A 14,365-nucleotide genomic window follows, 5' to 3' on the forward strand; every position below is an offset into this window, starting at 1 on the left:
GGAACTGGCCAAGGCCTATAAAAGGTCCAGGGGGAACAAGCAGACCTAACTCAGAAACTTTTCCAAGCACCCCAATTCTCAGCCCAGCTTCTGACATCATGGCCTGTTGCTCTACCAGTTTCTGTGGATTTCCCACTTGTTCCACTGGTGGGACCTGTGGCTCCAGCTGCTGCCAGCCAACCTGCTCCCAGACCAGCTGCTCCCAGCCAACCTGCTGCCAGACCAGCTGCTCCCAGCCAACTTGCTGCCAGGCCAGCTGCTGCCAGACCAGCTGCTCCCAGCCAACCTGCTGCCAGACCAGCTGCTCCCAGCCAACCTGCTCCCAGACCAGCTGTTCCCAGCCAACCTGCTGCCAGGCCAGCTGCTCCCAGACCAGCTGCTCCCAGCCAACCTGCTGCCAGACCAGCTGCTCCCAGCCAACCTGCTCCCAGACCAGCTGTTCCCAGCCAACCTGCTCCCAGACCAGCTGCTCCCAGCCAACCTGCTGCCAGACCAGCTGCTCCCAGCCAACTTGCTGCCAGGCCAGCTGCTGCCAGACCAGCTGCTCCCAGCCAACCTGCTCCCAGACCAGCTGTTCCCAGCCAACCTGCTGCCAGGCCAGCTGCTCCCAGACCAGCTGCTCCCAGCCAACCTGCTGCCAGACCAGCTGCTCCCAGCCAACCTGCTGCCAGACCAGCGGCTGCCAGCCAACCTGCTCCCAGCCAACCTGCTGCCAGACCAGCTGCTCCCAGCCAACTTGCTGCCAGACCAGCTGCTGCCAGACCAGTGGCTGCAAGAAAGGCTGTGGCATCGGTGGTACCACAGGCTGTGGCCAGGAGGGTGGCAGTGAAGCTCTGAGCTGCCGCACCAGGTGGTGCCGCCCTGACTGCCGCGTGGAGGGCACCTGCCTGCCTCCCTGCTGTGTGGTGAGCTGCACGCCACCAACCTGCTGCCAGCTGTACCTCGCCCAGGCCTCCTGCTGCCGCCCATCCTACTGTGGACAGTCCTGCTGCCGCCCAGCCTGCTGTTGCTGCTGCTGTGAGCCCACATGCTGTGAGCCCACCAGCTGTGAGCCCACCTGTTGAAAACCTTCTGATGGGAATTCTGAGAAAGTGGCACTGCAAAATTAGCCAATGTAGAGTCCCAACAAACTTCTGAGCTCTAATACCCATAACCCAGCTTGCAACCTCATGTCACATGGCTATGTAAATTCCCTAAGATGGAAATTTATAAAATATTTCATAAACCTGGATAGCAACAGAAGTCCTACACTGTGAAAAGGGATGTGTAATACTTCTCTATATATATCATCTGAAATGTTTCAACAGCTCATTGGGTTGTGGATTTAATAAAATTTTTTATTCGTCAGTGATGAAGTCATTGTTGGAGCTATCTTTTCTTTGGTATTTGCTATTGATATTGCGGTACTGGGAGTTTTCAAAATCTCAACAAATGTGGCAGTATGGTTTTTCCTTATTACTGTGCTTTTCATAATGGCCTTTAAAAGGTGGTTTTCATTTGTTTTGCCATTAAATGATCCAATATTCTGCAGCCAAAATATATGATTAAAAGAATGCATCAGTATTTTGGAACTACTTCCTGAAGTCCTCACATATGCAAACTGATTTTACAGAAAGGACTTTTATGTCATTTAGCTTCTTGAGGTATTGCGAACCCCACTCATTTCATTCATACATAATTCTGTGGACCATTCTTTCAATCATCAAGGGCATTAAAAGGGTAATACAAAATAGGAAAGATAGTTATTAATATAAGATTTAAAGGCATCCTGAGCTCTAGTCCCCACTTTGTAACTAACAATCCATGAACTCTTGAGCAAGTCTCTTTACCTGCCAGGTACCTGATTCTAATCTGAAAAGCGAGAGAACTGCAATATCTCTTCCATGCATATACTAGTAGATCATTTCTTAAACAAGTGACACACTGTCAATTAGACCCTTCAGATTCCCAAAGGGGAAAAATTTTCAATGGCTGAATAATGTTGCATGTATTATTACCATATAGAAGGTTTATACAGCGTATCAGAATATAGGGACTATCTACAACTATCACTCCCAAGCTGATTTAATCATGGAATTCTCTACTCACTTATTACCAAGTAATATCCTGTCAACAACTAACACTATTCTTCCTCAAAATAATCTTTGGAAAATGATGAAGAATAATTTCAGCTGATGTTTTTATAATGACTACACAATTCTCTCATGTATCGTGAACAAAAAAATAAAATGTCCATTGCAGGGATGGCTTTATATGAACATGATGCTGGCATCCACTATCATCATTCTTTTTCTGATCTCCAGACAGAGAGTTCTAGAATGAAGCAAGGATTAAACAAAAGATACATAAGGGAATTTCCATTCTGGATGAAATCTTTGGTCATAAAAATCAAAGTGGTGAGTCAAAGGCTAGAGGTGGAGGAGAATGGGAACAACTACTTAAATGTCATTAGCTGTTCTTCTGGGGTGATGAAAAAGTTGTGAAACTGGAGAGAGTTATGGCAGTTGCACAACACGGTGAGCACTAAATGCCACACAATTGTAGACTTTAAAATGGTTTATTGTAAAACAAGCAATTCTCCAATGAAGAAATACAAATGATCAATAGGCATATGAAAAAATGCGCAATATCACTAATTATCAGAGAAATGCAAATCAAAACTACAATGAGATATCACCTCGCACCAGTCAGAATGGCCATCATTCAAAAGTCCACAAATGACAAATGCTGGAGAGGCTGTGGAGAAAAGGAAACCCTCCTGCACTGCTGGTGGGAATGCAGTTTGGTGCAGCCACTGTGGAAAACAGTATGGAGATTCCTCAAAAGACTAGGAATAGACTTACCATATGACCCAATAATTCTGCTTCTGGCCATATATCCAGAAGGAACCCTACTTCAAAAAGACACCTGCATCCCAATGTTCATAGCAGTACTGTTTACAATAGCCAAGACATGGAAACAGCCTAAATGTCCATCAACAGATGACTAGATAAAGAAGATGTGGTATATTTATACAATGGGATACTATTCAGCCATAAAAAGACAACATAACGCCATTTGTAGCAAGATGGATGTCCCTGGAGAATGTCATTCTAAGTGAAGTAAGCCAAAAAGAGAAAGAAAAATACCATATGAGATCACTCATATGTGGAATCTAAAAAAAAAAAAAAAAGAACATAAATACAAAACAGCAACAGATTCATAGACATAGAATACAAACTTGTGGTTGCCAAGGGGGCGGGTGGGAAGGTACAGACTGGGATTTCAAAATGTAGAATAGATAAACAAGATTATACTGTATAGCACAGGGAAATATATACAAGATCTTGTGGTAGCTCACAGCAAAAAAGAATGTGACAATGAATATATGCATATTCATGTATAACTGAAAAATTGTGCTCTACACTGGAATTTGACAAAACATTGTAAAATGACTATAAGTCAAGAAAAAATGTTTAAAAAATAAAATGGTTTATTGTATGTTATGTGAATTTCACCTCAATTTTTTAAACAATTAATCAAAGGGCTGGGTCTACATTAGCACAACTTTCAAGAATTGGACAAAGGCACCACCTTTGGGTAGACACAGCAGAGGAACACACCACTAGTTGAGACTATAGCTCTTTGTGTAAAGACAGATTTTCCTTCCTCTGAGTGGACAGAGTCTCCCATCAGGGCACAATCTATACATTCACACACAACAGCTCCAAAACTTGGTCAACACTCTACCAGTCATACCATTCTGTCATCTCCCATTAGGTTGGGAAGACTTAGATTGCTTGCACCTTTTACTTAGAAGGGCTTCAGCTCAGAAGCACCAAAAAGAGCTGATTGGCATTCAGGAGAAAAGAGAAGGATCTTTTTAGTTGGCTTAGGATAAAAAGTTGAGAATGAGATGAGGTCCTTGAAGTTTAGAAGTTATCCAGCCTTCGTCACTAGGATGGGAGCCCAGAACAGAAGCACAGAAGCCCTGGGTAGGAATGGTTGGTCATTTGATTGGTACTTCAACCATGTCTTATCTCTCAGGAATCTAAGTGAGGCAGATGCAACTGAATTAGAAAACTGGTAAAATGGAGTTTAAGAAATTGGAAGAGTCCCCTAAACTCATAATTAGAAAACTGGAACCCTGAACTCTTAAGGAAAAATAACTCAAAACATTAATATCTGTGAACAGAAGGCAAACATTCAAGAATAACAGAAAAACACATTTTATGGTTCTGGTATGGTCTGCACACCCATTGCTTAAATGAAGTAACGAAACCCAAAGAAAATAAATACAGTAGTTAAAAGAACATTTTAAATGGAAAGGTATTGGCATTTTTTTTTTCTCCAAAGAAGACTGCAGATAGAGATATCCAAGATAGAAAATCTACATAGGGAAACATCATAAATGATTATAACTTCTTACTCTATTTGTGTGACAATCAATCAAGAAGAAGTGGATTTAAGTGGTAGGAGGAGAGATTCTGGTTAAACTTTACTCTTGATTTATTTAGAGGAGGTAAGGAAATGTTCAGATTAGCTTTCATTCTGTGGCAGAGGAGTAGAATTCTCAAATGTAAGTGTCATACCTTGTGATGGTTAATCTTATGTATCAACTTGACTGCTAAGGGGTCCTCAGATGGCTGGTAAAACATTTCTGGGTGTATTGGTGAGGGAGTTTCTGGAAGAGACTAGTATTTGAATCCTTGGACCGAGTAAAGATCACCCTCACGCATGTGGGTGGGCACTGTCCAATCCACTGAGGTCTGAGCAGAACACAAAAGCAGAGGAATGACAAATTCTCTCTCTTGCTCAAGCTGGCACATCCATCTCCTCTTGCTCTCGAGCATGACACCCCTGGTTCTGGGGCCTCTGGACTTGGATTAGGACTCACACCATTGGCTCCCCAGGATCTCAGGCCTTCAAGTTTGGACTAGAACTACACCATTGGTTTTCCTGGGTCTTCAGCTTTTAGACAGCAGGTCACAGGGCTTCTCAGCCTCCATAATTGCATAATAAACCCCTTTCTATATATGTATATACATATATATCTTATCATTTCTGTCTCTCTGGAAAATCCTGACAAATAAACCTTACTCTTAATAATTCTTTAAGGGCAACCAAAGACCAGAAACATGAAAACTGAGTTTAATTTTGCACTGAGGGAGATGTCGCCACAGCAGAAACGCACAGAAGTAGAAATGGGATACGCGGTGCTACTATCTCCAGTGCCCTAATCAACATGCATTTCAATTCCTCAAACATTGGAACTTTTTGCAAGGGGAGAAAAATCTTTTTAGTATCAATGATTACTGCTGAATTTCACTATGAAGTAAATAGCCCCTGAGATCATAATAATGACAAAGCTACACATTTCAAACATCCAAGGTGGGGGGGGAAAAAAAGCTAATCAAAGAATCTGTGTTGTAGAGTTGCTTAAGGAAAAGAAGCAAAATATTCACAAAGAAACATACCAAATTCGATGTGGGATTTGAAAATGCTTAATTCAGACACAGCAAGAGTAACTCAAAACTGTCATTTCCAGAGAGGCACAACGAACATTTGGTGTTCTGATTTAAACCCTGTAAGTGGCATTTTGACTTCCATTCCCTGTAAGAGGCCATACTCCCTGGAGGCTAGGTCAGCTTTCATGGTACCTAGCCAAAACCTTCAATCTCACCCACGTCAGTTGCCTCACTGGGCTAATATAAACTTTCCAGTTAATTGAATTACTCTCTAACATCTGGAATAAACCACACACTGAAGTTCTAAGGCACGATAGTATCACATACTCCAGTATTAATATACTAAGAGTGTACTTTCTAAAAAAAAAGTATACTTTTTATGCAGTTAAGAACATCCAAATCTATAGAAAATCCTGAGATCAATGATCAGATGAAGTCACAAGTTAAGTAGGTTAAATTTTTTTAGCACTTGAGATTTCCTTGAAGTGTGCTTATATGCAGTTTAAAAAACAAGGTCTCCAGAGAAGTCCCTAATGAATCACTGGTGTTATTACTCATCCTAAGCTCTGCCTTTCTTCCCTTCACTCTAAAAAATTCTAAGAAAGTGGGCAAATTGTCACATCTTGTTTTTCACCCATTGATTTTCCCTAAAACAACTGCTTACATGGAAAAGAGGGAATTGACTATCTGGTTAAAAGAATTTAGTCTGGGGTCAGAAGACGTGGATTCAAATTTCAGATTCACCACTTGTTAGTGTGAACTTGGACAAATTACTTTAATCTGTGGCTCAGTTTTCTCCCATTGATGGTGGGACAGCAGTGGTACCTCCCCCATCGACGTGCTGTGAAAATTAAATGAATTGATACATGCAAAGTCTCAGAAACATTTGGACACTTAATAAGTACTCCAAAAACATCATCAGTAGCAATTCACCCACATTTTCTAGCCCTAAGGAAAGCATCCCCTTCTGGCCAGCTTCACAGTCAAGGTGAAGATGAGAAAAGCAGCAGTCAGCTCTGGCTAGTGGGAATTAAACTGTCATGTGAGACCCAAGAATTCAATTACAAGGGTCAACACTGAGTAATATTGACACTCCTTAAAGGTGAGGCTTCAGTTAATTATTCTTTGGGCAATGAGCAAATTTTAACAAATATGTGGAATTAGGGGTTATATAACCAGTGAATGCTAATGACTACTCGACCATGGTGAAGAATCCTAATTGAAGGCCAAATAAAATTAACTTTTAAAAGCTTTCAGAGGTTGAACAAATAACTCAGGGATAGGCCAATGACCATTCAGAGACAAGTTATTTTAAAACAAACAAGGAAGGGGCTTTAAGAATTATGTAAATAATAGCTGGTCAAGGCTTATAAAAGGCCCAGTGTGGAAGTCATTAACAAAACTCAAAAACTTCTTCAAGCAACCTAACTCTCAGCCCAACTCCTGACACCATGGCCTGCTGTTCCACCAGCTTCAGTGGATTTCCCATCTGTTCTACTGGTGGGAACTGTGGCTCCAGCAGCTGCCAGCCAACCTGCTGCCAGCCAACCTGCTCCCAGCCAACCTGCTGCCAGACCAGCAGCTGTGAGACTGGCTGTGGCATTGGCGGTAGCATTGGCTGTGGCCAGGAGGGTGGCAGTGGAGCTCTGAGCTGCCGCACCAGGTGGTGCCGCCCTGACTGCCGCGTGGAGGGCACCTGCCTGCCTCCCTGCTGTGTGGTGAGCTGCACGCCACCAACCTGCTGCCAGCTGTACCTCGCCCAGGCCTCCTGCTGCCGCCCATCCTACTGTGGACAGTCCTGCTGCCGCCCAGCCTGCTGCATCTGCTGTGAGCCCACCTGCTAAAAGTCAGGTTTCTGATTTTCAACTTGAAATTTCAACTTCCAGCTCAGTCCATGAACTAATAATCTCCTCAATCACCCCTGGACCACTAACAAGTTCTTGAATTTTTATTCGACTCTTTTTTGAAGGTTTACCAAATATTTGGGCCTCACAGACCTGTCTGATTCCATTCAATGCTAAAAAGATCTTGAGCGCTCCGCTGAAGCTGCCAAGGTATAAGTTTGACCTAAGAAATGTGAAAACCAACTTGCCTCAGGATCAGACTTCAGCAAGCATCTTCTCCACGGCCCAGTGCTTCCAAGGCTGAGGCAGAACCATCTGTCCTTCTCAGAAACATTCATCTCCTAAACTCCACCATCTTGCAAACTGCATTTCCTATGATAGGGGAATAATATACCGAGGTTTAATAAACTCTATCTTTGGTACAGCAAACACGTCTCTTTTTCTTCTTTGAGTCTGCTCATGATGTATATTTCAGAGGAAGTCACACAGTAAGATTCTAATCCAGTTTTGATACCCCACACTGTGATTCTTATACCATGTTAGGAAACATGATCAAATCCAGGGGAGGTTAATCCCCATAAAAAAACACAGCAGAGGTGGTTACACAGGCCTCCAGTCGGCATGGGCCGTACCCCTACCTCACACAGCGTTTTCATAACCAGGAAGTTACAGGTGTCAGGACCTCTGAATCTAGAGCCAGAATATGACTTATTTTGTCATGTCTGTAAGAGGAATATTCTCTTTCAGGCAATCTTCAAACAGTGGTAATGCACACCAATAGATCACCCTCTTACATGTCATCTTACAGAGTAAAGCAAGTGAACTGTAAGTTGGGAAAGGCTCGCTGAGGAAATATACTTTCACTTAGATGGAGATTTTTACACCAAAAAAATTTCCCCCGGCTTCTAAACTGGAAGTGAGGATAATAGCTATTTTGTCCTAGTTTTAGAATCAATGTATCTACTTTGGGTTAAAATGTTAACAGAAATACATGCATACTTATTATACGTATACATGCATTTATATGTAATACAGATATACAATGGATTTTGGTACCTTTAAGCACAAGTAGGGGAGAAGAAGGGGAAGTGTCCTAAATATGGGTGATTTTTTGGGACAAGAATCAAGATTAATCATAGTTTCTTGTACTTAGAGCTGGAGGAGACTGAAAGTACTCTTCTTTATTAAGAATATCACATTGGTTAAAATTACAATGCTTTATTCATTCAAGGGTTAATGAAAATCAAGAAAGGGCATGAATAAAGGGTAACACGTAAGCAAAGAATCATTTTCCCTGGCATATCGAGAGACTTGATCTAATCCAGAAGACATCCTTGAACAACAGAACAGAAGTAGAGACACATTTTGTCCTCTTGCCCCTTTGATTCTAACTACTGATACTTTTAGGTATTGCCCCTTAATAGCTCCTGCTGAGAAAAAAAATAATAAAATGACATGTGACTTTAGTAAAATGCGAATTGGCCTATTCATTATTACCATATACTGCTAATCATCCATTCCCTCTTTTATTCAATGAGCATTTACTGAGCAACTACACGTAAGATGGTACAGAAAGCACTATGTAGGCTATCAGTGTGAACAGACATGGACAGATCATGCCCTTAAGGAATGAAAGACCTGGTAGGGCAATTACATGATTTTAGCTCCAAACGTGTCTGAGAGATTATCTCATTTTACAATGAATAAACGGGTGTTCAGAGGGGATTAAGTGACTTTTCTGAGGTCACATAGTCACTTAAAAGTAGACCTAGTTTGAGAAGCCTATTTAGTTTAATTAACTTAATTAGCTCTCCTTTGAGAGTTCAGTCCCCTACATCACATGACCATTCACAATCACCTAAAGCTGGGCCCTTTTAAAGAGTCCCTTTCAGCTTAAAATTCTCTGATTTTCTTAAATCCGAAAGCACAAACTAAAACATTTGAGGGTTTCATCAATAGGAGGATGATTGAATAAAGTGTGGTATGATCTTACTCTGGAATACTACACAGCTATTTAAAAGAATGAGTAATATGCATAGGATAGGCTGACAAACTGGATAGCTTAGATGAAACTGATAAATGCCTAGAGACACTCAACTTACTGAAATGGAATCATAAAGAAATAGAAAATCTGAACAGATCTATAATTAACAAGGAGATGGAATCAGTAATAAAACATTCCAACAACAACAACGACAACAACAACAACAAAAATCCCAGTACTAGAAGGCTTCACTGGTGAATTCTATCAAATATTTAAAGACAAAGTAACACCAATCCTCCTCAGGCTCTTCAAAAAAAAAAAAAAAATACTGAAGATGAAGGAATTCTTCCAAACTCATTCTACAAGGTTAGATTTACTCTGATACCAAAGCCAGACAGACACTACAAGAAAGCAAAATTATAGACGAATATCCCTGATGAATATTGATTTTAAAATTCTCAACAAAATATTATCAAACAGAATTCAACAGTATGTTTAAAAGGATTATATACCATGACTAAATGGAAGTTTATCCTAGAATGCAAGAATGGTTTAACATATGAAAACTAATCAATGTAATACATCACATAACTGAATGAAGGAGGGAAACACTTGGTTATCTCAATAGATGCAGAAACAATCTCAGCATAATAAAAGCCATATATGAAAAGCCCACACTAACATCATATTCAACAGTGAAAGACTGAAACTTTTCCTATTGATCAGGAACAAGAAAAAGATGCCCACATTTACCTATTCTATTTATCATAGTACTGAATGTCTTAGCCAGAGTAATTAGGAAAGAAAAAGAAGTAAAAGTTATCTACATAAGAAAGAAAGAAGTAAAATTGTCTATTTGCAAATGACATATTATATATAGAAAACCCTAGACTCCACCAAAAAAAAAAAAACCAAACCCAAAACAAAAACTGTTACAACTAACAATGCATTTAGTAAAGCTGCAGGATAAAAATCAATATATAAAATCAATAGCATTTCTATACACTAACAACAATCTATCAGAAAGGGAAATTAAAGAAACATCTCATTTACAATAGCATCAAAAAAAATACTTAAGAATAAAGTTAATCAAGGAGGTGAAAGATCTGTACACTGAAAGCAGTAAGACATTGATGAAAGAAATTGAAGAAGACATAAATAAATGAAAGGTATTCCATGCTCATGGCTGAAACAATTACTATTGTTAAAATGTCCATACTACCCAAAGTGATCTGCAGATTCAAGGCAATCCTTACCAAAAATCCAATGATATTTTTCACAGAGATAGAACAAACAATCCTAAAATTTGTGTGGAGCTGCAAAAGACCCAGGATAGCCAAAGCAATCTTGAGAAAAAAGAACAAAGCTGGAGGCATCACACTTCTGATTTCAAACTATACTACAAAGCTACAGCAATCAAAACAGCATGGTACTGACATAAAGGCAAACATATAGACAAATTGAATAGAATACAGAGACCAGAAATAACCCTCACATATATGGTCAAAAGATTTTCAACTAGGGTGCCAAGACCATTCAATAGGAAATGACAGTCTTTTCAACAAATGGTGTTGGGAAAACTGGATATCCACATGCAAAAGAATGAAGTTGGACCTTTATCTTAAGACATCTACAAAAGTTAAAATGGATCAAAGACTTAAGCATAAGAGCAAAAATGATAAAACTCTTAAAACATAGAGGAAAAGTTTCATGATATTGGATTTGATAATGATTTTTTGGATATAACACCAAAAGAACAGGCAATAAAAGTAAAAGAAAAAAAAAAGATAAACTGAAGTACATCGAAATTAAAAACTTCTCTGCATCAAAGGAGACAACAAAATGAAAAGGCAATCTACAGAATGGGAGAAGATATTTGCAAATCATATATCTGATAAAGGGTTAATATACAGAATACATAAAGAACTCAACAACAAGAACAACAACAAAACAATTAAAAATTGGGCAAAGGACATGAATGGACATATCTACAAAGAAAATATACAAATGGCCAACAAACATACGAAGGTATCATGATCATTAGGAAAATGCAAACAAAAACCACAGTGACATGCCACCTCACATCCATTAGAATGACTACTCTCAAAAAACCCAACAAGTGTTGGCAAGGAAATGGAGAAACTGTAACCTCTGTGCATTCTTGGTGGGAATGTAAATGATACATACACTATGGGAAACAGTATGGCTGTTACTAAAAAAATAAAAAATAGAATTACACGTGATTCAGCAATTCTACTCCTAGGTATATACTCAAAAGAACTGAAAGCATGATCTTGAAGAGATATTTGTACATCTATGTTCCTGGCAGGATTAATTACAATAGCTAAAAGTTGGAAACAACCCAAGTGTCACTGATGGATGTCAATGTACAGATTGTAGTCGAGTCAGGAAACAATCTACAAGCAAAAGTCATTAAGGGTTTCAACTGGAAATATGTACATTGATGACTGAAGGCAAAAATACTCGTAAGAACTCTGAGGATCCTGTAACTTGAACAAACGGAACATAGGAGGGTGTACTTCTTTTGATGTTGATGAATCAGGTGATAGCTTATGTTTTGATGACACTGATGGTAGTCATTTCAAGTCTGGACAAATTGTTTACAAATCATGATCCTTAACTGAGTGACCACTTAGGAAGAGAATGTTCAGTTTAGATAAACTCTGCCTAAAGGTTATCAAAGGACATCTATGACAAAGCAAGCCAGGGTAATGGTTGGCCTGAGCCTAGTCTGTCATGTGACTTGCAGAAAGAGGTGCTGATGTGATTGGCTTTCATAATGAGCCTTCACTTGATCCAAAGAGCAAAGAAGAAACATAATGAGATTTAATTGAATAATGATCAAAGCAGGCTATTGAAAATGCTATTTATAACTTTCTAAACAATTCAAGTATTAGCCAATCAGAGACTGACTTTGCAATGCTATCAAGGAAACATGCTAAATACCTGGCTCTGCCATATATATAAAAGGCCAGATGTAGAAGGTGAAGCCAAAACTCAGAAACTTCTCTTAACAAACCAACTCTCAACCCAACTCCTGACACCATGGCCTGCTGTTCCACCAGCTTCAGCGGATTTCCCATCTGTTCTACTGGTGGGAACTGTGGCTCCAGCTGCTGCCAGCCAACCTGCTGCCAGACCAGCTGCTCCCAGCCAACCTGCTCCCAGCCAACCTGCTGCCAGACCAGCAGCTATGAGACTGGCTGTGGCATTGGTGGTAGCATTGGCTGTGGCCAGGAGGGTGGCAGCGGAGCTCTGAGCTGCCGCACCAGGTGGTGCCGCCCTGACTGCCGCGTGGAGGGCACCTGCCTGCCTCCCTGCTGTGTGGTGAGCTGCACGCCACCAACCTGCTGCCAGCTGTACCTCGCCCAGGCCTCCTGCTGCCGCCCATCCTACTGTGGACAGTCCTGCTGCCGCCCAGCCTGCTGCATCTGCTGTGAACCCACCTGTTAAAAGCAAGGTTGCTGATTACTTAAGAATGAAAGGGGAAGCAGAGCTTAATTATGCTGATCTCTGAAGAAGTGTTCAATTTTACCTGGATGCTGAGTATCATGCTATTTCTAAGCCATTCAGAAATGAAAGCCTTAGGACCCTCTTGGATGTTTTGAATTAGCAACTGAAAGCATGCATTGGCCACAGTATCTGGATATCCTGCCTTGCTTGATCAGGGCCCCAGAGTGGAGTAATTCTTCATTTAAGTGGCATCTCTGGTCTCCTTCCTGTCTCTTGACCCCCACATACTTTCAAACCTGCTTTCTCCCTGCATAGCCTCTGCTAATGTCAAATAAAATGTTTAAATGTGCAAAGCAAACTGAGTTATTTTCTTCCTTCTACCTTCAAGCTTGTCCACCTTTAGCTGGAATTCAGGAAGAGTGAATTTGCATTTTGATAATATTGCTAGGGCATAAAGATAAAGTCCAAACCAGAAAGATTAAATATAAATTACATTATGCTTGAATCCATCCGTTAATAAAATGTTCCATGCATTCAATAATCTTTACAATTACTCAGATACTTATCCGGTCTAATCTATTATGAGTAGGTCTAAACCAATAAAGCCATTTCTACCTAAAATTTTCAGGTTGATCAAAGAAATGGGATTTCTACCTGGATGAACTTCTACCATTTTGAAGCTCCTTCCACCTAATATACTAGATGTTCCCCTTCATGCAAACTCCATCTCTAAAGAAATTGTATTACCTACTGACTAGATTTTAAAATATTTACCAGTTACGGTCTATCGGATACTATCTATTTTCCAAGAACATTTAGGTTTAATTCCTATAACTTAGTCTACTATATTCTTCCCACTGATCCCCAGATTACTCTCTAAGTTTCAACTCTTAACACTCACCTCCATTTACTGTAAGTTTTTATAAAATGTATCTATGGTCTAAATTCACAGCGAAAGAGAATGTGACAATGAATGTATGTATGTTCATGTATAACTGAAAAATTGTGCTCTACACTGGAATTTGACACAACATTGTAAAATGACTATAATTCAATTTTAAAAAGTTAAAAAAAAAAGATATTCTATGGTCTAAATGAGAGTAGAACAAACAGCTATGGAGATTCCTAGTGAGTTCCACCATCACCATTTGTCAGACACGTGCATCAAAAATCTGAAACAACTATGTATTTTACACTTTGCAACCCAATTTGAACCAAAAATACCCTTTACCATTTAATTTTTCAATTCTCCAATAAGTATTTGAGCACAATATACAAGACACAATAGAACAAAACATAGGACACTTTTAGAAAAGTATTTTTTGAGATATTTACAAACTCCCAGCACTTACCTCTATCATTTAATTAGTAGCAGTGGTAGATCACACACAAGAGAATAAAGTTGATGGTGGTGCAGTCTTCAAAATACCATCACTTGTGGATATTTTTTCCTGAGCCTTAGTTTGACTATTAAATGTAAAAATAATTTCAGCATTTCCTATTCTCTTCTGACAATAATAAGGACTCCTTCATGAGAGGCACAACAGCTTGAAAACTCTATTTAATCATTTATAAGTGGTACAGGCATCTGTGAATCATGCTTTTTACTTCATCCA

General features: G+C 39.9%; 3 protein-coding genes across 3 annotated transcripts; all 3 read left to right on the forward strand.

The window, feature by feature from the left end:
- On the forward strand, window positions 1-1,566 carry LOC105073212 (uncharacterized). Its single transcript, XM_010960421.3, has one exon. The coding sequence runs from the start codon at window positions 99-101 to the stop codon at window positions 1,062-1,064; it is 966 nt and encodes a 321-aa protein (XP_010958723.3). The 5' UTR covers window positions 1-98; the 3' UTR covers window positions 1,065-1,566.
- Window positions 1,567-6,826: 5,260 nt separating this feature from the next.
- On the forward strand, window positions 6,827-7,720 carry LOC141573608 (keratin, high-sulfur matrix protein, B2A-like). The gene has a single exon (XM_074342837.1). It carries the CDS (start codon window positions 6,899-6,901, stop codon window positions 7,289-7,291), a length of 393 nt encoding a protein of 130 aa, XP_074198938.1. The 5' UTR covers window positions 6,827-6,898; the 3' UTR covers window positions 7,292-7,720.
- A 4,549-nt stretch (window positions 7,721-12,269) lies between these two features.
- Window positions 12,270-13,107, forward strand: LOC105073213 (keratin, high-sulfur matrix protein, B2C-like). Its single transcript, XM_045520714.2, has one exon. The coding sequence runs from the start codon at window positions 12,342-12,344 to the stop codon at window positions 12,747-12,749; it is 408 nt and encodes a 135-aa protein (XP_045376670.2). The 5' UTR covers window positions 12,270-12,341; the 3' UTR covers window positions 12,750-13,107.
- The last annotated feature ends 1,258 nt before the right edge of the window (window positions 13,108-14,365 follow it).

Source organism: Camelus bactrianus, chromosome 16 (genome assembly GCF_048773025.1).
Source record: "Camelus bactrianus isolate YW-2024 breed Bactrian camel chromosome 16, ASM4877302v1, whole genome shotgun sequence".
Classification (NCBI taxonomy): domain Eukaryota; kingdom Metazoa; phylum Chordata; class Mammalia; order Artiodactyla; family Camelidae; genus Camelus; species Camelus bactrianus.

Excerpts from the sequence above, each read along its gene's own strand:
- LOC105073212 (XM_010960421.3), top strand. The coding sequence starts at position 99 with ATGGCCTGTTGCTCTACCAGTTTCTGTGGATTTCCCACTTGTTCCACT.
- LOC141573608 (XM_074342837.1), top strand. The coding sequence starts at position 6,899 with ATGGCCTGCTGTTCCACCAGCTTCAGTGGATTTCCCATCTGTTCTACT.
- LOC105073213 (XM_045520714.2), top strand. The coding sequence starts at position 12,342 with ATGGCCTGCTGTTCCACCAGCTTCAGCGGATTTCCCATCTGTTCTACT.